Raw genomic sequence first — 21,297 nt, 5'->3', positions numbered from 1 at the left:
AATGATCTTATATATCTTAATGGGGGGGGGGCTCGCTACATGCAGAATTTGTGCAAAAAGACAGTTATTTTGTTTGTACTGCAATCCGTTATTTGAGTGAGCTCTAATTCATCTGCTAGGAAAGGGAGCCCCCTATAAGATATATTGGATCATTCATCTGACACCTAACTGCTGCATGAAGACAGAATGAAGAGAAACAGATGCTGAGAGAGGAATAGTGAAGATAAACTTGATTATTTCAGAAGCAATGTATTTAGAAAGTATCAAACATCAGTATGAGGAAGCTTATATTAAATTTTCATTTTCAATGGTTCCCCCTTTAATAGTATCCAGATCATTTTCCAGTCTGACAAAATGTTTTCTCATATCTGGTATTTTCCACCCCTTTACAGATAGGACTGAGAATTCTCCCATGAAAAGCAGGACAGTTGGGAGGTATCATATTACCTGCAGAGAACCTGATAAGTTGTTTGAATACAGGTGGATTTGCACTTTGTCACGACCGGGAATCAATGGAATGCGTAGGCTTTTTACACACTGACAGTATGAGAAACACTTTTAATGTAATATACACTATAATGCTATATTATACTTTAATGCATTGCCTACCTGTTATTGTTAGGTATCTACAGATAAGCATCAGGCACCACGAGAGTCATTTCCAGGATGATCTGCACAGACAGATTTGACTGTCACCGCTTTTTGTGAATCCTGGGGACACACCTGATTCCTGACATCTGCTGAAATCATGATTTTAACGTTTTCAAGAAAGTCTGTCTCACAGAAACTGAGTATTTTACTCCTTGCTTTTGGATTCGTCTGGGGACTGATGTTGCTGCGCTACACGTTCCAGTATCCGAGACACCAGAGCAGCGAGGAGCTCAGAGATGAAATATTAGACTTGAGCAGAAGATATGTCAAAGCTTTGGCTGAGGAGAACAAAGATCTAATGAATGGTGGAAATGGAGGCTCCATGGCAGGATATGGTAAGCTATAAAGCAAACCTATTCGTATTTCTCATGTATACAGTGATGTAATTATTATAGTTATTAAATTGTTAGTGTTTAGAAACTGCAAATCTAAGCAAAGTTCCAATATACTTGTATATTTATTGAAAACATTTCATCTCTTTTCCAGCTGTTTGCAAACGTAATGGTTCTTGGAAGTAGTATCTGTTATAAGACCTGGAGGAGAACTTACCTCTGCTATATTGTTTCAAGAGATAGAACTAAAGAAGAGAAAAGGATAAACATATTTCTTTCTAATGCAATTACAAATAGCCTTAAAATCAATTATTGTATATTGACAAAATGCTTTTAATTACATTTTGTATCATTATGCAAACAAAAACATGGGTGGATTTAGTTAAATAATTCATATTTTCTATTTTAACGCGCAAAAGGTCATTGATGTGTTACCCGTTCTACCTTCCATTGTTGCCTCTGTAATCAGGCGAGTTTGTTTAATTAAGAGATAATGAGCTCTGTGTAATCACAGCTGTTATATGTGTCACACAACTACTGGATAGGGTAGAGGTCATTAAGAGATCCAACAGTCGTGTCGCTTCGTATCAGCGTTGCGACACCATGCAACAATTCTATCTCTTACCTTATTTTTGTCACGAGTTTTGTCGCAGCGCGTCGGATCGTGCCAAAATCGTTCGTGTAGTCCTACCTGTAGCAATTTAATTTGTCCATGTGGTTTCATTTTTTCGTTCCATACTAATGAATTTTTAAAAAAAAAAAAAAAAAATTGGTTACTAGTCTTTTAACTCTCTTCATCCCACAGTTTCTCCAAAGAACCAGGAAAGTGGAAAACTAAAGTACTTTACTTTTCACTGTCTGGTACTTACTTTTTGTTTATTGTTTTAATTATGTTTAAACGCTAATCGCTAAATGCTAAAAAAAATTGGTATTTTGCCCTTTAAGTCTTCGGTTTTCAGTCTGTTTTGGTGTAAACCCCCCTTTGCGGTTCAACAGTTGGTCTGGACCCTTTTTATCCAGGTTTCAGTTTGGGATTCGGCCAAGATTTGGCCCTTTTCAGCAGAATTTGGCTGAATCCAAGTGCCTGGCCAAACCAAATCTGAACCCAAAAAATTGTGACTTTTCAAAAATTCTTCACCCACTCACTGCACATGTGGTTCTCTTTCCCCCCCTAATTTACATATGCAAATTAGGGTTAGGATTCAATTCAGGATTCGGCAGAATCTTTCACAAGGGGTTCAGGATTCGACTGAATCTTATAATAGTGGATTTGGTGCATTCCCATTTATTTTCCCATGACAAAATACAGATATAAGAAAACATTCTGTGAGCCATTCATCCATAGTTAACAAGAATGACTAGATCAGCACACAAGCCTACATCCCTAAATTCAGCCAAGCTAAGTATCTGGCAGTATCTAGGAATACTACCGTACCCGAATTTTACCTGACCTTCAAGCTGGGACCTCCAAGGAGGGCCAACCACGCAGTTTGGGTACCACTGCTGTAGGTCAGCGTATATTTTCTTATTTAACATTATGCAGTGATGATTTTGACGGCTTGTTTCCTTTTCATACATTTATAGGGCTACTTTACAACTGTAATATATTCACTATTTGCTCGAGGCCTAGTATAACATATTCTTAGTACCCTGAGGCTATTGCTTCTTTACAAGGATATAAATGTGATTAGATACTAGTTCTTTCTTTAAATAAGTCTTGCATCATAGCCAAAGTATGTTTGCTGGAGCCCACAGTGCCTTTGCTATTTCTGTTTTTATCCTCTTAGGATTAAAAGAAAGTGTTCTCATAACTAAGCTGTTAGAACACATCTTTTATTTCATCTGCGCTCTTAACTACGGTCTGGCTTGCATGCAGTGAAGTGTTTGCAGAAACTCACCCTCACACACAACTTGAGTGCCAGGTTAAAGTAAAGTATGCAGACGACCTGCCCAACTGATAAAGCATTATACAAATATTGTACACTTCAAATAATTAACTCTACAATATAAAAGTTGATTACTGAACCAGCAAGTGTATTTTTTTCTTTTTTTAGTTGTAATATCGTTGTTTAAGCAGCCATCTCAGGTTTTTTAGCCTGGTCACTTTAGGATGGAACTGCTTTCTGGCAGGCTGTTATTTTACCTACTCAATGTAACTGAATATGTCGCAGTGGGACCTGGATTTTACTATTGAGTGCTGTTCTTAGATCTACCAGGCAGGTGTTATCTTGTGTTAGGGAGCTGCTATCTGGTTACCTTCCCCATGTTCTCTTGTTCGGCTGCTGGGGGGAAAGGGAGGGGGGTAATATCACTCCAACTTGCATTACAGCAGTAACAAGTCACTGAAGTTTATCAGACCACAAGTCACATGACTGGGGCAGCTGGGAAACTGCCAATATGTCTAGCCCGTTGTCAGATTTTTTTATATTTAATTTTGAAATCTGTTTGCTCTTTTGAGAAACGGATTTCAGTGCAGAATTCTGCTGGAGCAGCACTATTAACTGATGCGTTTTTGAAAAAAAAAAATACTGAATATTGTAAAGAATAATATATATCGTACTTGTCTGTTCTTCTAATGCCTTATTTCGCTTCTTTTTCTTCATAGCTGACTTGAAGAGAACAATTGCTGTCCTTTTGGATGATATTCTACAGCGGCTTGGAAAGCTAGAGAACAAAATTGACTACTTTGTAGTGAACGGATCATCCAATAATAGCACCAATAGCACTGGTGGAAATCCTGTCCCACTAACTACAAGTAAACGTGTGAATACGTCCGCAAACAAGAGATAGCAAGAGAGTGCCATTCTGGTTATTTCATCAGGCTGAGTACATCTTTACGTGCTACGAAATTGGCATTTCTGGCTAGATCTGTGCTTTATTTTGGTTTGCCAAGTAAGCAGCTATAGCATATAATGCAATACTCAACTGTTTTATCGGCGGCACTATAAGTACGCAGAGAATATCGGCCATTTTAAGTTTATAATATTTTATTTTTCCCCCTTATCTTTAAAGTAAGTTTTCTAGAAGTGAGTTTGGAAGCATTGTCCTAGAGATTATAACCTTAGTACTCTAAATTAAAAACAAAAACCTATAATATAAATAATATACTAGAATATTATATTTTGCAACATCGAAAAATTTATGTTTGAGCTGGAGGTTTGACCCAAAGAATGTATTTATTTGCACTATTTGTTAGTAAGACTGTATATTCATTGCTGTAAATAAGATTATTTATGCAGACGCTTGACAAAAAACATAAACATACTACAATTATTCCAATGGTTATTGCTGGGTTGAGGATATTATTTGAAACCTCAAAAACATACAAGAAATCACCCTCAGTTCTGTGTATAGTTTCTATGATTTAAGTCCTTATAGGAAAAGTTTGCAGTTTTTATGGAAACAAAAACCTACTTGAATTGAAGAGTTGTTTGTGAAAGAGAAATTTTATTTCCCTCCCTAAGTGATAGATCGACAGATTTCCTGAGGCAGTTGTGTTGGCCTTCCATGTACAGAAATTGTACTTGGAAACACTTAGGGGCAGATGTATTAAGGGTTGAATTGAAAATTATAATTATATATTTTTTTATGGTCAAATCTCTCAAATTGGAATGGTGAATTTTCCAAACTCGATTCAAGTTTTTAATTAAAATTTCTAGATTTATCATACTCTGGCCCTTTAAAAACTCATGGTCATAAATAGTCAAACTGAGATAGAACAACTGTGGCAGATGATAAAATTCCTGATTGGCATTTGTACATTCGCTAGTCGTTAGCCGATTGATTCCTTTTCCTTATAAACAATCTCATCTCCAAGATGCGCTATTGTTCTCGTTCCTAAACTATGGGGGTTATGTAATAAAAGGCACTAAGTTTGCCCAGTAGCAGTAACCCATAGCAACCAATCAGCAGGTAGCATTTACTGGTCACCTGTTTAAAAGCAATCATCTTATTGGTTGCTATGGGTTACTGCTCCTGGGCAAACATAGTGCCTTTTTTTACATGGGCAATGAGTCTTATCACGGTTCATCTTTTAAACAATCACATCTTCACTTAAGAGCTGTGGCAAGCTATGCTGTTGTTTTTCCCTACACTAGAAAAATGCTGGCAGACAAAAGGCAGATATGGGCTGAAACCAATGCAATGTGTGCATCAACAGGTGAGCAATCTGCCTGTCACTGCACACACGGTGGATTTCGGGCAGAAAAAGATGGTGTGCATTTTCTGTGCACAGGCATATTCAATGTACCTGTCTTTTCAGATATGGTGGCGAAAAAGCATAGCAACCAATAGCTGTTGCATCTGAAAAACACTATCCATTGTGTGAGGCATAATAAAGATAATAAACTTGCTTGTGTAACTAGTAGGGTGCTAGGCACTTGTATAAACTAGTCTTTCAGCTCTGGTGTAGCAGTAAGACAGTGGTATGATGATTTTCTCTTGTTTCATATGTTACATAGTTAAATTGGGTTGAAAAAAGACAAAGTCCATCAAGTTCAACCCCTCCAAATGAAAACCCAGCATCCATACACACACCCCTCCCTACTTTTAATTAAACTTCTATATACCCATACCTATACTAACTATAGAGTTTAGTATCACAATAGCCTTTGATATTATGTCTGTCCAAAAAATCATCCAAGCCATTCTTAAAGGCATTAACTGAATCAGCCATCACAACATCACCCGGCAGTGCATTCCACAACCTCACTGTCCTGACTGTGAAGAACCCCCTACGTTGCTTCAAATGAAAGTTCTTTTCTTCTAGTCTAAAGGGGTGGCCTCTGGTACGGTGATCCACTTTATGGGTAAAAAGGTCCCCTGCCATTTGTCTATAATGTCCTCTAATGTACTTGTAAAGTGTAATCATGTCCCCTCGCAAGCGCCTTTTTTCCAGAGAAAACAACCCCAACCTTGACAGTCTACCCTCATAATTTAAGTCTTCCGTCCCTCTAACCAATTTAGTTGCACGTCTCTGCACTCTCTCCAGCTCATTTATATCCCTCTTAAGGACTGGAGTCCAAAACTGAACTGCATACTCCAGATGAGGCCTTACCAGAGACCTATAAAGAGGCATAATTATGTTTTCATCCCTTGAGTTAATGCCCTTTTTTATGCAAGACAGAACTTTATTTACTTTAGTAGTCACAGAATGACACTGCCCAGAATTAGACAACGTGTTATCTACAAAGACCCCTAGATCCTTTTCATTTAAGGAAACTCCCAACACATTGCCATTTAGTGTATAACTTGCATTTATATTATTTTTGCCAAAGTGCATAACCTTGCATTTATCAACGTTGAACCTCATTTTCCAGTTTGCTGCCCAGTTTTCCAGTTTAGACAGATCACTTTGCAAAGTGGCAGCATCCTGCATGGAACCTATAGTTCTGCACAATTTAGTATCATCTGCAAAAATAGAAACAGTACTTTCAATGCCCACCTCCAGGTCATTAATAAACAAGTTGAAAAGCAAGGGACCTAGTACAGAGCCCTGCGGTACTCCACTAACAACACTGGTCCAATTAGAAAATGTTCCATTTACCACCACTCTTTGTAGTCTATCTTTTAGCCAGTTCTCTATCCAGGTACAAATACTATGTTCCAGGCCAACATTCCTTAATTTAACCAGTAACCTTTTGTGTGGCACTGTATCAAATGCTTTAGCAAAGTCTAAGTAAATCACATCCACTGCCATCCCAGAATCGAGGTCTCTACTTACATTCTCGTAAAAAGAAATTAAGTTAGTCTGGCAAGATCTATTACGCATAAAACCATGCTGGCACAAACTCATAGTATTATGATTTGCTATGAAGTCCAGTATCTTATCCTTTATTAACCCTTCGAAAAGCTTTCCTAATACTGACGTCAGACTAACTGGCCTATAGTTTTGAGGCTGAGAACGGGATCCTTTTTTGAATAGAGGCACCACATTAGCAATTCGCCAGTCTCTCGGCATTATGCCAGATCTCAATGAATCCTGAAAAATTAAGTAAAGAGGTTTGGCAATCACAGAACTAAGCTCGCTAATTACCCTGGGATGAATACCATCAGGCGGTAGTTAGGCCTGTGGCACACGAGGCAACTTATCTGCTTATCTGCTTCTGCCTTCATGTGTCTGCCATCGATCCACAAGTGCATTATTGAAAGCATATGGAGGGTCCTCAGCATTTCGAGTTAAGGGTGACCCCATTGCTGCATGACACAGATGGGTGCTTTCCATTAGGGAGGAACTTCATGGTACGTTTTTGAGCCGACACGTCGGCATGCGACGAAACGCATAATTGTCGGCTTGCGACTGTCTGATAAATGTCGTTCTTACCTGCAATTTCTCTTTCACTTCCTGTATCTTCAGAACATCAGAAACGTTGCATGCGTTTCGCCGCATGGCGACATGTCGGCTTGAGACGCACTGTGGAGTTGCTCCCTTATTCAAAGTGATAACAGGTGAAGAGGGGCAGTTCATCCTCCACTGTTCTCAGACAAAAGACAAAATCTTATGCAAGAATTTTCTGACGTCTACTAGAACTAGAAACATTGGCAAATAAATTCTACCTGTGGTATAAGGTGGTACCCAATATGTAGTTCCTACTTCCCACGTGGCACTACTGGGAAATAAAAAATCTCTGGAGACCACCCTAAATGACTGGTCACTACCATCATTTTGCTAGGAATGAGAGGTGATACTGAACAACAAGCTGGCAAAGCCATGGCAGCCTGCAGTCTATGTTTTTGTTGTAGCTTGTTGCAGACTGTCCCTCTCCTATTGCCATCTAAATTTTGCCATTTCCATTGTTCTAGTAGTCGGATATGACGAACATTATGGGCTGTCAAATATAAAATGTATTTAAAATGTAATTTAAAGGAGAAGGAAAGGTTAAAACTAAGTAAGCCTTATCAGAAAGGTCCATCTAAATATACCAGTAAACCCCCAAAGTAGTGCTGCTCTGAGTCCCCTGTCAAAAGAAACACTGCATTTCTTTACTTCTATTGTGTACACATGGGCTTCTGTATCAGACTTCCTGCCTTCAGCTTAAACCTCATTGCCCTGGGCAAGAGCATGCTCAGTTTGCTCCTTTCCCCGCCCCCCACCCTTCTCTGCTGTAATCTGAGCCCAGAGCAGGGAGAGACTCAGGCAGGAAGTGATGTCACACCATGTTAATACTGCAGCTCCTATCCTAAACAAACAGAGAGTTTCTAGAGCTTTTTACTCAGGTATGGTAAAACATTCTACAGAATAAATATAGCATTCTAGCTTGCACTATTGCAGCTAATCTATTGGCAATAAAATGCCTCCATAGCTTTCCTTCTCCTTTAAAATTTAAAAAAAGACAGTTTTTTAAAAAAAAAAAATGTATTTCCAATCTTGGTTAAAATATTAAAATTTGATTGCAGTTGTTGAAAGGATGAACACCAAGGTTTCCGTTTCTTTGCTGCAAACAAAATACCTGTAATTCCCACATACCTTTCCTTGTTGTAGTTTGTAGGAATCACCGGCAGCCTGTAGTTGCTCACATTTCAGTCAGGAAACCCACTGGGTCCCCTCTAGTTCAGAGCCCCCTCTAGTAAAGCAACAGCGATCTCTAATGGCCCATTGATTTTCAAAAATGTCCACCTTCCCACAATATGTGAAATCTCTGACAAACCTCCATGTTACATACAACAATGAAAAGTCATGCTGATGGATACATATCTGTGACATATACTTCCAGTAGAAATAGTGGTACTGCAGGGGTCAGTTTTAACACATATTTTTCTGCCCTTTTTATAAGCACATGAAGGCAGTATGATTTTAAAAAGGTGTGTGGATTCTTCCCATAAGCAATGTTTGCAGTGTTTCTTTTTTTTTTTTTTTTATACCATCACACACACACTGGAAATAATATTGCTTGGGCTTCATGTTAACTTCATCCATGTCTTCTAGGCCAGGGATGTCACACAAGAGACCCTCCATCTTTAATGGGGATGTTCACCTTTGAATTAACTTTTAGTATGATGTAGATGTAGTAGTGACATTCTGAGACAAGTTATAATTGGTTTTAATTTTTTATTATTTGTGTTTTTTTAGTTAGTTAGCTTTTTATTCAGCAGCTCTCCAGTTTGCTGTTTCAGCAATCTGGTTGCTATGGTCCAAATTACTTTCACAACCATGTATTGATTGGAATAAGAGACTTGAATATGAATAGGAGAGGCTTAAATAGAAAGATGAGTAATAAAAAGTAACAATGACAATACATTTGTAGCCTTACAGAGCATTTGTTTTTTTCTGATGGGGTCGGTGACCTCCATTTGAAAGCTGGAAAGAGAAAGTTGGAAAAAGGCAAATAATTAAAAAAATAGACCAATTAAAAAGTTGCTTAGAACTGCCCATTCAATAACATACTAAAAGTTAACATGAAGGTGAACCACCCCTTTTAGCACAGCTTTCATCATCATGAGCCAGCAGAGGTTAGTGGAAGTTGTAGTTTATATTTAGGTGGGGTGGCAAAAGTTTAAATTGTATACGTATTAGAAGTGCGTATAGCCAGATGGGTTTGATCCATACCAGCAGTGCACATGCACATCACCTTACAATGATTTAGGTGACAAGCAGAATTAGCATGTACAATAGGAGTGTCTGAAGTGCAGCTGAACTACAACACACAGAAGTCTTCTGTTAGCTGGGGATTCTGGGAGCTGTATTGCAACAGCAGTTGCTTTATAGAGGATGGTGGAATTTCATATCCCATCTAACCACTGTTGAACAATGTTCTGTCCTTTTCCTATAATACATAATGTAACATTGTTAAATGATCAAACTCTTTTAAAACTGAAAATGTTATTCTATTGTGCTGTTTGACTCTTTGTGCCATTCCAATAACACCCGCTGTTTGTTCTGTGTCCTAATATTGGCCAACCAGTGTTATCTGTTGGTAAGAGTAATCTTTGTTGTGCCTTATGATGACTGATGTCCTTGGTATATAGCATTTTTTTTGCTCACAGGCAATAAAAGTAATAATGATCATTATCTAAAGCCAAAGTGTATTTTATTTATTCTATTATTTGTCTTATTCAGCAAGCAGATGTGACAAAGTCATGCTCTTCTTGCAATTTTTTTTTTGATTTTGCAAAGACGGGAACTCTGTATATGTACTTCGTGAAGAAGTTCCTGGGTGCACTGAACCCAGGAACAGCTGGAACAGCTGCACCCTGGTCCAGAATTTTTCAAAACTAATGTGGTTGCAGGGTCAACAAACATTTAAAAATATTCACAAGAACCCACACTCCAATGCCATGAAAAGAATCACATTTCTTTTATTGTGTACATATTATATATCCAACACTTCGGCCCACCTTAGGGCCCTGAAAAAAATTATATATATAATGTCAGTACAGTGAGCGCACTCTTTCCGGATTTAAAGTATAGATGGTGGTGCATTGGTCAAGACTTCGTAATACATTTCAGTAAATGGACCCGCACTCCTTCATTTTGGTGAAATAAATCAATGTGCTTTATTCACAAATTCATCTCCAACGTCTTGGTCCTCTCTGGGACCGAAACGTTGGAGATGAATTTGTGAATAAAGCACATTGATTTATTTCACCAAAATGAAGGAGTGCAAAAAAAAAAAAAAAAAATATATATATATATATATATATATATATTATATATATATATATTTTTATATAAAATGAAAAGGGTCCCCATCCTTACTTTTTTGTGGGTGCACGGTTAATAGATGTATGTATGATCAATAGAGGAACCACCAGAACTTTATACATATTTGTGGTGAAAATTGCTTTTTTGCCAGCACCAAAAAATGTTGAGTACGTGCTACAATTTCTCCATGAGTTTTTTTTTTTTACAATTTCACCATGCAGTCTTCTGTGATAGAAAACAAAATGCAAAGAAAATGACATAATTTTAATGTACCCCTTGCCTTCCACATCAACCAGTCATATCTGACCCCTCTCCTCTCTGTCCATATAAGAACATTTAAAGAACTTTTTTGTAAGAAATTGGCAACAAAGGAGCCCTTGACTGCAATGTATTCAGCTGAAATTTTGCTGATCACTACTCTGCTTTATTCCTAACCTCTATGTACTCTTAAACAGAATATTTCTCTTTATCAATTGCCCATCTTGCTTAGTGGTTGTATGCAGGAAGCATTACCAATGATGACTTTCACCTGGACCACCCAAAACAAGCACATCCCAGAAAAAATGGCTCCTATAGGAACTGCCATGTAAAGGATAGCAAATCACCTAAATGGGCACTTGCATAAATACATACAGTTAAGTCCATAAATATTTGGACAGACAACTGTTTTTTCTAATTTTGGTTCGGTACATTACCGCAATGAATTTTAAATGAAACAACTCCGATGTGGTTGAACTGCAGACTTTAGTTCAGTGGGTTGAATAAAAAGATAAAAGATTGCGAATGTGAGGAACTAAAGCCTTTTTTTTTTTTTTTTAAAACAATCACTTCATTTCAGGGGCTCAACAGTTATTGGACCATTGACTCAAAGGCTATTTCATGGGCCGGTGTGGGCAATTCCTTAAAGCAGATAAAAGCCCTGGAGTTGAATTGAGGGGGGGTGCTTGTATGTGGAAGATTTTGCTGTGAACAGACAACATGTGGTCAAAGGAGCTCTCCATGCAGGTGAAACAAGCCATCCTTAAGCTGCAAAAACAGAAAAAACCCATCCGATTGCTACAATATTAGGAGTGGCAAGATCTACGGTTTGGTTCATCTGGAGAAAGAAAGAAAGCACCGGTGAACTCCACAACGCAAAAAGACCTGGACGTCCACGGAAGACAACAGTGGTGGATGATTGCAGAATCATTTCCATGGTGAATAGAAACCCCTTCACAACAGCCAAACAAGTCAACAACACTCTCCAGGAGGAAGCGTGTCGATATCCAAGTCTACCATAAAGAGAAGACTGCATGAAAATAAATACAGAGGATGCACTGCAAGGTGCAAGCAACTCATAAGCATCAAGAATAGAAAAGATAGATTGGACTTTGCTAATAACATTCTTTGGACAGATGAAACCAAGATCAACCTCTACCAGTATGATGACAAGAAAATAGTATGGAGAAGGTGTAGAACAGCCCATGATCCAAAGCATACCACATCTCTATAAAACATGGAGGCAGTGTGATGGCTTGGGCGTGCATGGCTGCCAGTGGCACTGGGACACTAGTGTTTATCCATGATGTGACACAGGACAGAAGCAGCCAAATGAATTCTGTGATGTTCAGAGACACTGTCTGCTCAAATCCAGCTCAATGCAGTCAAATTGATTGGGAGGTGTTTCATAATGATCCAACACATACAGCCAAAGCAACTCAGGAGTTTATTAGAGCAAAGAAGTGGATTATTCTTGAATGGCCAAGTCAGTCACCTGATCTGAATCCAATTGAGCATGCATTTCACTTGTTGAAGACTAAACTTAAGACAGAAACACCCATAAACAAACAGCAACTGAAAGCCGCTGCAGTAAAGTCCTGGCAGAGCATTAAAAAGGAGGAAACCCAGAGGGGCAAAGTTACTTACCTTCGAAGTTGCAAGCCAGGTAAGCGTTAATTCGTCAAGCAAAGCAAAGTTACACTAGCGATGCCTAATTTGCATACGGCGCCAAGTTAAAGTACAATGGACGTATATGTAGCACCAAATACATTACACTACACAAGCCTGGGAAAGCTCCATAAAATAAAATAGAGTTGTTATTTTGCCCTATACATGTGCCCAGTGTATAGTTTAGGTGCCATATGTTAGGAAATGTAGGGGAGAAGGAGGGTACCCCAAAAAAAGTTTACGATCTTTTTCAGCTGATCACCCTTAAAAAAGTAAGACGCCAGCATTTTTTGGGACTTAGAAAAAAAATTCAACTTTTTTTGAAGCAAGTCCTATCTACTCTATTGCACTTCGCCTGGTCTCAGGTGGCGAAGGCAAGTCTGGTGCAAGAGGTAACATTCAGTAAAATGCGCAAGCTAGTGAATTCGCGTAGTTACGTCCCTTCACCATAGCGCAACTTTGCCTGGCGTAAGGGTACTAAGTAGTGCTAGAGTAGGTCCACTTCGCTAGTGAATTCACACCAGCGCCCGTTAGTAAATCGGCAAAGTAACAAAATGACATCACGAAAAGAAAGTTCCTGAAAAGTATTTATATTGTTCATTTTGATTATTCATTCCTTTATTGGCAGGGGGCGTGATTTCCAGTGTAAAGGAATTAATTGATTGGCAGCATTCAGTAAGTGCAGCTCAGTGGAAGAAAAAAGTGGAAAGTGGTTTATTCAAGTGGAAAAGTAAGAGGTAAACTGGGTTGTGAGGTTTACAGATATTAAGTATTTCTTCAGAGAGGCTTCTGATTTTAGGGCAATCCCAGAAAATATGGAATAATGAGACCACCATCTCCTTGCAGTGTCAGCACAAGTCTGAGGCAGTTCACCATAACTTTTTAATGTGTAGTACCACGTTGGTAATACAGGTATGAGACCTGCTATCCAGGATGCTCGGGACCTGGGGATTTCTGGATAAGGGGTCTTTCCGTAAATTTGAATTTCCATATTTTGTCTACTAAAAAAATTCTCAAACATTAAATAAACCCAATAGAAATATTTTTAATCTAATAAGGCTTAATTATATCTTAGTTGAGATCAAGTACAAGGTATTGTTTAGTTATTACAGAGAAAAAGGAAATAATTTGTAAGTATTTGAATTATTTTGATAGAAATGGAGTTTATAGGAGACAACCTTCCTTTAATTCGCAGCTTTCTGGGTAAAGGATCATATGTTTGTAATTTGTTTCTTTTGTTCTGCAGTAGCAAGAACTCTTCATTAAGTTCAGGGTCAATTGGCCTGCCTGTACCTCACCACTTTCAAATTCTAGGTCTTTATTCCATGCCTGAATGTATTGCAATCAAGCGATTTCTGGGTTTGTGTGTACAGTTTCTTTTATATAACAGAGAGCGAACATGAGGGGGTTGTTCTTTAGAGCAGATGGACTCAAAGGGGGTTACAAAAAGTCCTCTCAAACTGTAGAAATGCTAGACCTGAAAGAATACAAGATGGTCTGTCTGGGTGAAAAGGGTAGAGGGGTGGAGTAGGTTGTCTTGTAGTAGCTACTTGCCAAATTGATTTACCGATCTCCTTGGAAAAACTAGATGTCCCATATTTTCAGTGTACCAGTAAGAACAGGGTGATCCTCTTAAATTGTACTTGTCTATGGATTGTATGAGACCAGGGCAGATATATGAATAACGTGCTATTTCTTGGTATCGGTGTGATGGAGCCAATCTACTATTCTGTTTAGAATGGCATGATAATCTTTTCAAGGTCCTTGTCCCTTGTCAGTATCACAAGTTTAATCCACGGGTGTATTGTCATTCCAGACAAACCTCCTGATAACTCAAGTTGTGAGTTTGAGAAAATAGTTTGAAGGGATCTGCAGTGGTAAAGCTTGAAACACATAGGGGCAAATTCACTAAGATTCGAAGTTGCGACAGGCGCAACTTTGCCGCACTTCGCCAGGCGTATTTTCGCCAGCGCTCCGCAAATTCACTAAAATCCGAAGTTGCGCACAGGGGTAGCGTAAGTTTGCGAAGTTGCGCTAGCGTTAATTCGCCAAGCGAAGCGAAGTTGCGCTAGCGATGGTTCATTTGCATACGGCGCCAAATTCAAATTTCAATGGAGGAATACGTATCAGCACTACAAATGCCTAGAAAACCTTCAAAACATCAAATAAAAATTTTATTTTGCCCTACACATGTGCCCACTGTATAGGTAAGGTGCCATGAGTCAGGAAATGTAGGGGGGAAGGAGGGGAGCCCTAAAAAAAATTTCGATCTTTTTCAGCCTATCACCCATAATGTAGAAAACACGCCAGCGATTTTTGGGGCTTAGAAAAAATGTTGACTTTTTTAGAAGCAATCCCTATCTACTCTATTATGCTTCGCCTGGTCTGAGGTGGCGAAGGAAGTCTAGCGTAAAAGGTGGCGTAAAGAACAATGCGCATGTTAGTGAATTTGCGTAGTTTCGTTCGTTGTGCAAATTCGCCAGGCGTAAGGGTGCGAAGTTACACTAGCGAAATTACGCCAGCGTTCGTTAGTGAATTTGCGAAGTACCGAAAATTAACGCTAGCGTTCGGCGCTTAGTGAATTTGCCCCATAGAGTAATCTAGATAGGACATTCATCTTTACAAAGTTTTACTGCCGAGCCATATTATCAGTTTGCCAGTCCATGTAGATAAGTCTGCTGAAAGCTTGTGGACAAGTTTATCTAAATTACAGGTGGAGGTGGGGGTTTGCAGACTGCATTATTATGGATATGGCTGGGGCTGGGCACCTACATGCATATTGTATGTATATTGTGGAATTCACTCATATGTACCCATCCTCAGCGTATCATCCTATGACATCCTGTGGCATTTATATTCACACATATTCTATGTGCACTGCATATTGTGAGTCAGCCCCTAAGATTAGTAAGTGACAGCAGCACAGTCAAGTTCAGTGAATCAGCAGAAAAGAAGATGAGGAGCTACTGGGGCATCTTTGGTGGCACAGATTTTCCCTGATAAAGGGCTGTGGTTGCCTTGGGCTGGTACAGAAGCACAAAACATAATGTACAACATTTCTAGCTACTTCTTTAGTTAAGTTTTAGTTCTCTTTTAAATCTTTTGGCACAAGATGCCATGCAATGCTCACTCAAGCAGGCAGGGTTTAAATCCCTACATAGCTGCATTATCATGGGAAAACAGGAACCTTTACTATACTGCCATTAAAAAGATAGATGTTGGGGTCCTGTAGCCACATTGAAAAATTACCTGCCTTACTGCAGAATAAATCTACTGAAGTAAATATGCCTCCTGGCACAGCTGTCTTACATTGACTTGCTGATGGAAAGGGTTCTATGGTGCCTTCGTGACATTTTAATCTGATGATCATACTTCCTGATGTGACTTCTGATGCCCTGAGTATGCTGCAGTGCTGAGTACTTTAGATTTTGATCTATCTAATCACTGAAAATATAGAATAAATTCATACTATATAAGCAGTTCATATTGTATGCCAGGGATGGAGAGAATTGTTTGCTCCTTCCAGTCACCATAAGGATTTACATAACACTATTACATGTTTGTGCTCCCTGAAAGAATAACCTTGTTATAGCTGGACATATAACCTATTGCTTGGTAAAGAGAAACCGCTACTGTTTGGGTGTGTCAAAACATTGCTATCTCCCAGATATCCATCCAACAATGTTCCACCAGATAAATGACTTTTTGTTGTGCTGTGAACTGTTGATATAAAGTTTATATGTGAATTTTTCATTGTTCTCTTCAAAGCAGTTTGATTTTTATTTATTCCCAAAAAGGGATTGCGACATATAAGAAACATTTTTTGCATGAGAGCAGATTCCTGATGTCCAGTGTCTAGAGCTGTATACACTGCTGTGTGAAATCCTTTATGACGGCAGAGCACTGTCTCAGCTACAAGCTGTGGTAAGATCAGTGAATATTGGAAATCTCTTTGTTTGTTTGTGTGCTGCCTTTTGCAGTTACTCCTGTACAAAGCAGCCAATGACTAAGCCGAGCCACATTTGTTGATCTAATGGGCCTTTCTTAAGATGAAAGCAGTGCTGCATTATGTGATCTTTATTACATGGAATCGCTTAATAATGTAAATAATTTTGTATAATGCTAGTGGCTATTCAGATGACATTTTCAGTGCTGGCATTGGAAGAATATAATTCAACCACTGATATGTAGTCTAATCTTTCAACTGCCCACAGCAATTGACCAAATCTAAGCTGTATAGTAGCTATGAAGTATCACAGCTTTATAGTTTTTCTCACAGTTCACAGAGATCAGTTTTTTGCCTTCTCGCTCGTGATCAGTCAGCACATGGCATTTGTTTATTTTTCCCTTTGGCAGGTAGAAGATCTGTGTTCAGAACTAAAGCCCACTCGAGCAGCTTTTGATGAATTAATGCCTTCTCAGAAGAAACAATATACAACAATATAGAAATAGTTAGCCCTTTAGATTGTCTCCCTCCTGCCGTTCTCTTTCAGTCTCTCAACTGTACAAAAAATGTAAAAAGAGAAAAATATTCCAAAAATATGTTTTCTTGTAGAACAGCGCCTAAAGCAAACGGAGAAAGAAAAAAAGCAGGAACAAAATATAGTGTAGTATTTTCAATTGTTGTTAAAACACCCTGTGCTTGAGAAGTAAAAAGTAAAAAACAAGAAATGTTTTGCTAATGTGGGTTTCCCTTTAAAGAGACCTTTTTTTTACATCCCAAAGAGTGTAAGAGCGAAATTTGTGTTCTCTGGGTCCTTCACCAAACTTTAGTAAAATTGCCACTTACAAGATAGGGGCAGTTATATCGCATGTAGTTTTTTCCCAGTATTCTCCTCTCCTCTGCCAGCCACCGTTACAAAAATTGCATAGTACAATAACGTTTTATTAAAAATTTTTAAGAACATTTAAAATTTCACTCGCATTTGTTTGTAAGGTTTTGTTACATATATATCTTTCGGCGGTATCACCAGCTTCTTGCTGCCTGTTCTGCGTGCGGTGGCTCCTGCTGCTGCGGGCTGTTCTACAATAAAACGTTATTGTACTATGCAATTTTTGTATTTTTACCTGGGAGCCTAACGGTGGCTGGCGGAGGAGAGGATATAGAATACTGGGAATTAAACTACATGCGATATAACTGCCACTATCTTGTAAGTAGGCAATTTTACTAAAGTTTGGTGAAGGACCCAGAGAACACCAATTTCGCTTGCACACACTTTGGGTTGTAAAGAAGAGGCCTCTTTAAAGGGAAACCCACATTAGCAAAACATTTCTTGTTTTCACTTTTTACTTCTCCAGCACAGGGTCTCTTAACAACAATTGAAAATACTACACCATATTTTGTTCCTGCTTTTATGCTTTCTCCGTTTGCTTTAGGCGCTGTTCTACAAGAAAACATATTTTTTGGAATATTTTTCTTTCTTTTTTTTGACATTCTCAGAGGAAAATAGTAGAGACCACTCTGAATCTTACGGATATGATATAACAAATGAAACGTTTCTACTTGCAGCTAATCGGGAACTGCTTGTGGCTCTACACTAGGGATGCACCGAATCCAGGATTCGGTTCGGGATTCGGCCTGGATTCGGCCTTTTTAAGCAGGATTCGGGTTCGACCAAATCCATCTGCTTGGCCGAACCGAATCCGAATCCTAATTTGCATATGTAAATTAGGGGCGGGGAGGGAAATCACATGACTTTTTGTCACAAAACAAGGAAGTAAAACATGTTTTCCCCCTCCCACCCCTAATTTGCATATGCAAATTGCATATGCAAATTAGGGTTCGGATTCGGTTCGGTATTCAGCCGAATCTTTCGTAAGGGATTTGGGGGTTCGGCCGAATCCAAAAAAATGGATTCGGTGCATCCCTACTCTACACATCATCACATGTGCTCTTAAAGGTGATTGATATTTTCTAATTCACTCCTTAAATGATTTACATCATTATTATTTGCTTGTATTGCATGGAAAACTATTTTATCCTATTAATGTATTTGTACCTGTTCTGCAAAGGTGTTTTGTAGCAGTATTCTGACATTTGCCATATGATCATCCAAGATTAAAATACAACACAACTAAAATGTAAACATTTGCCTAAATTGCAAGTTATAATATAAACATGTTATATATAGACATGTTTTTATTGACAGGTTAATGATTTCACAATGGTTGGGAAAGGCTTAGGCCAATGGCACACAAGGAAATTAGTCTTCCCCATCGGAAGCCAACAAGAGGAAGAATTTACCCCTTAGAGCTTAAAATCCAAATGAGTGTGCTAAACAGATGGTTAGTTGTGACTTTTGTTACTATTCTTTTAAAATCTCTTCTGTGAGTAAGCCTACATCAGTGACATATTGGGAATCACTTTGGGTTGAGTGTGGTTGTGCCATATGATTATACTACTACACAGATTATTATATTAATAGCATTTCATGGCCACATTATTTTAATCAAGTAGTCTTCGCTTTGATGTTCCATGACCTCATATTTACAATAGGGATTCCATTACTTGCTATATGTAACACCTGAATGTTACGCAGTGTTTAATCTATAACAAACGGGGTCATAGAGGCCTTAAAAGTAATTTTGAAGGCCATATCCCACCCGTTGGCCTCATTTTGGAAAGTCTTGGTGAGCATTACATTATAACTGAATTTAAGGTGAATCTCACAGTTAATAAGGTGATGCTGAGGTTGAACAGGATTTCAGTTCTGCTTTCAGTATCTCTGGTGTAAGTGACTTTGTTACTATTAGAAATGACTGTGGTGTTGCACCTAAGCTTTGTAACCCTATAACAATCCATTTTCATGACAGTTATCAGACTCGGCGTTGGCAGTTCTTGGCACTTGCTGTGAACTTCAGCTTTTACCCATCCGTATTCTCTGCTTTGGTGAGTGGATTTACTAACTATCATGATTACAGAAGAATAAAAGAAATAAGTTTAAATATATATTTATAGCGAGAGAGTAGTTATTTATTTTATTTTTGTTTTATTTATGAGTCAGAAAAAGGACTGCAGCAACTCTGATGGATTTCCTCGACCAATGAGGATTTCACATGCACTTAAACGACTTGCTTTATCCAACATGAAGCTTGAAATAAAGGAGGATTCCATATATGCTGCAACTGCAGAGGATCCTGGCTTTTTACCACTTATTCTTTACATTGCAATAGCTGGCCTGCATTTACTAAAGAAAGACTAATAGATATGATTGGAGGAGTTCTAATCTTTGTCAAACTGCGACTGTGTAGTAACATATAAAGCACTCTTTTTGCTTCTTCAAGCAGCTTCACAGTTTTCAGCAGCATTAGATAGAAGAGATGGAGGTAGAGAAGCTACAGTTCAGAGAAACTGAGGTTACACTGAAGATAAGCTAGAATGCCTGCGTTTCAAGAACAGCATGACTGCCAAAACGTAATGTAAATTTTAATAAATATCACATTTTTCGAGATTTATTATACCCGGAAGCTGGAAATAGCTAGAATCCAAAAATACTCCAACTAAAATCTGTCGAGGTCATTAAAAATCAAAGGCAGAGGTCCCTTGAGCCGTTTGTAGCCTTTATGATGTTCAGTCGTTTTTTTTTGGTTGTTTTCGCTCCAAAACTCAATCAATTCGAGTATTTGAATTTTTCACCCCGACTACACTGATTCAAGTTTTTTACATTACATTTCATAAATAAGAAAACATTCAGCATGGAAATAAATCTGCTTCCCACTGTAGACCAACATTGTGTTTTTCTTTATCATTCAGTGACTGAGATACTGTATTTGTACCCATCACATATACTTGCATGCAGGTCCAGACTGAGAATTAAAATAGGCCCTGGCATTTCAGGTACACAGAGGCCCAATCAGCCCACACAGAGGCCCATATGCAAATTAGGATTCGGATTCAGTTCAGCCGGGCAGAAGGATTTGGCCAAATCCGAATCCTGCTGAAAAAGGCCGAATCCCGAACAGAATCCTGGATTCGGTGCATCCCTATAGGTAACAGGAATGTACTGTATATACAACTCAGTAAAAGATATAGTGATCATCAAGTGTGACATAAAATTATCCATATAGTACTAGAAAACCAATTATCCTATTGTTGATAGTATCCTGGATGGATATCTGTTATAAAAATCTGCATCTAGGAAATGATAGCTTATATACACAGCTTAGTAAACCAGAGTGTTGAGAAATCAGTGTATAGTAACTGTCATATAGGAGATAGATTAGTGAATTACATGTACATGAGAGAGCAAAAACCAGGAAAATAAACCATTAGAGGTTAGTGACAAATTGCCACTGTGTACCCTGTTTCATTCTATTGGTGCAGTTACTGGAGGCTGGTGTGATAGAGCTGGAGCCGCTTATTATTGTAAAGTTACAAATTACAGGATGAATACAACAAGTTAAGTATCTCACAAATCACATACATTATAGCACTCTCAGTACTGAGCAAGTGAAATATCCTGCTCACTACTAATTTTTACTCTTTCTGAGCTATATTTATTAGCAGGCCCAGCAGCCGCAATCTACAGTGAATCATAAATTCTCCTACAATGGTGTGTGTGTGTGAGGCATTATGGAAGATTCCCAACCAGGTATTACCACATCCGCAATTCAACTCTTAAAAGGACATCAACAAGAACCACTTGAACCCACAGAAAACCATAAGTACCTCTAGATTTCTACCATACCCTATTAGCACTAAAAAATAGGCACCTGACCCCAGGCCCTTCTTCAGGCTGTTCGCAGCAA

The 21,297-nt window shown here is 38.5% G+C and overlaps 3 protein-coding genes across 4 annotated transcripts in view; 1 reads left to right on the top strand and 2 right to left on the bottom strand.

The window, feature by feature from the left end:
• bzw2.L (basic leucine zipper and W2 domains 2 L homeolog) overlaps positions 1–3,662 on the bottom strand; it is a gene marked incomplete at its 5' end in the record, with an annotated part of 176,390 nt that extends 172,728 nt beyond the window's left edge. The window contains 2 exon segments of the mRNA NM_001094288.1: positions 610–1,721; positions 3,544–3,662. Of these exon segments, the coding sequence (NP_001087757.1) occupies positions 3,630–3,662 (33 nt within the window).
• The window catches only part of LOC121394554 (basic leucine zipper and W2 domain-containing protein 2-like), a 337,450-nt gene that overhangs the window by 141,805 nt on the left and 174,348 nt on the right, over positions 1–21,297 (bottom strand). The window lies entirely within an intron of this gene.
• Positions 223–3,926, top strand: LOC121394557 (coiled-coil domain-containing protein 126-like). Its single transcript, XM_041565951.1, has 2 exons — positions 223–986; positions 3,589–3,926. The coding sequence occupies exons 1-2, from the start codon at positions 749–751 to the stop codon at positions 3,771–3,773; spliced, it is 423 nt and encodes a 140-aa protein (XP_041421885.1). The 5' UTR covers positions 223–748; the 3' UTR covers positions 3,774–3,926.

Source organism: Xenopus laevis, chromosome 6L (genome assembly GCF_017654675.1).
Source record: "Xenopus laevis strain J_2021 chromosome 6L, Xenopus_laevis_v10.1, whole genome shotgun sequence".
Classification (NCBI taxonomy): Eukaryota; Metazoa; Chordata; class Amphibia; order Anura; family Pipidae; genus Xenopus; species Xenopus laevis.
Note: the sequence above shows the minus strand (reverse complement) of the source record. Positions and strands in the feature narration are given on the sequence as shown.

Excerpts from the sequence above, each read along its gene's own strand:
- LOC121394557 (XM_041565951.1), top strand. The coding sequence starts at position 749 with ATGATTTTAACGTTTTCAAGAAAGTCTGTCTCACAGAAACTGAGTATT. Across the intron at positions 987-3,588 it reads AGGCTCCATGGCAGGATATG|CTGACTTGAAGAGAACAATT; the intron begins GTAAGCTATAAA and ends TTTTCTTCATAG.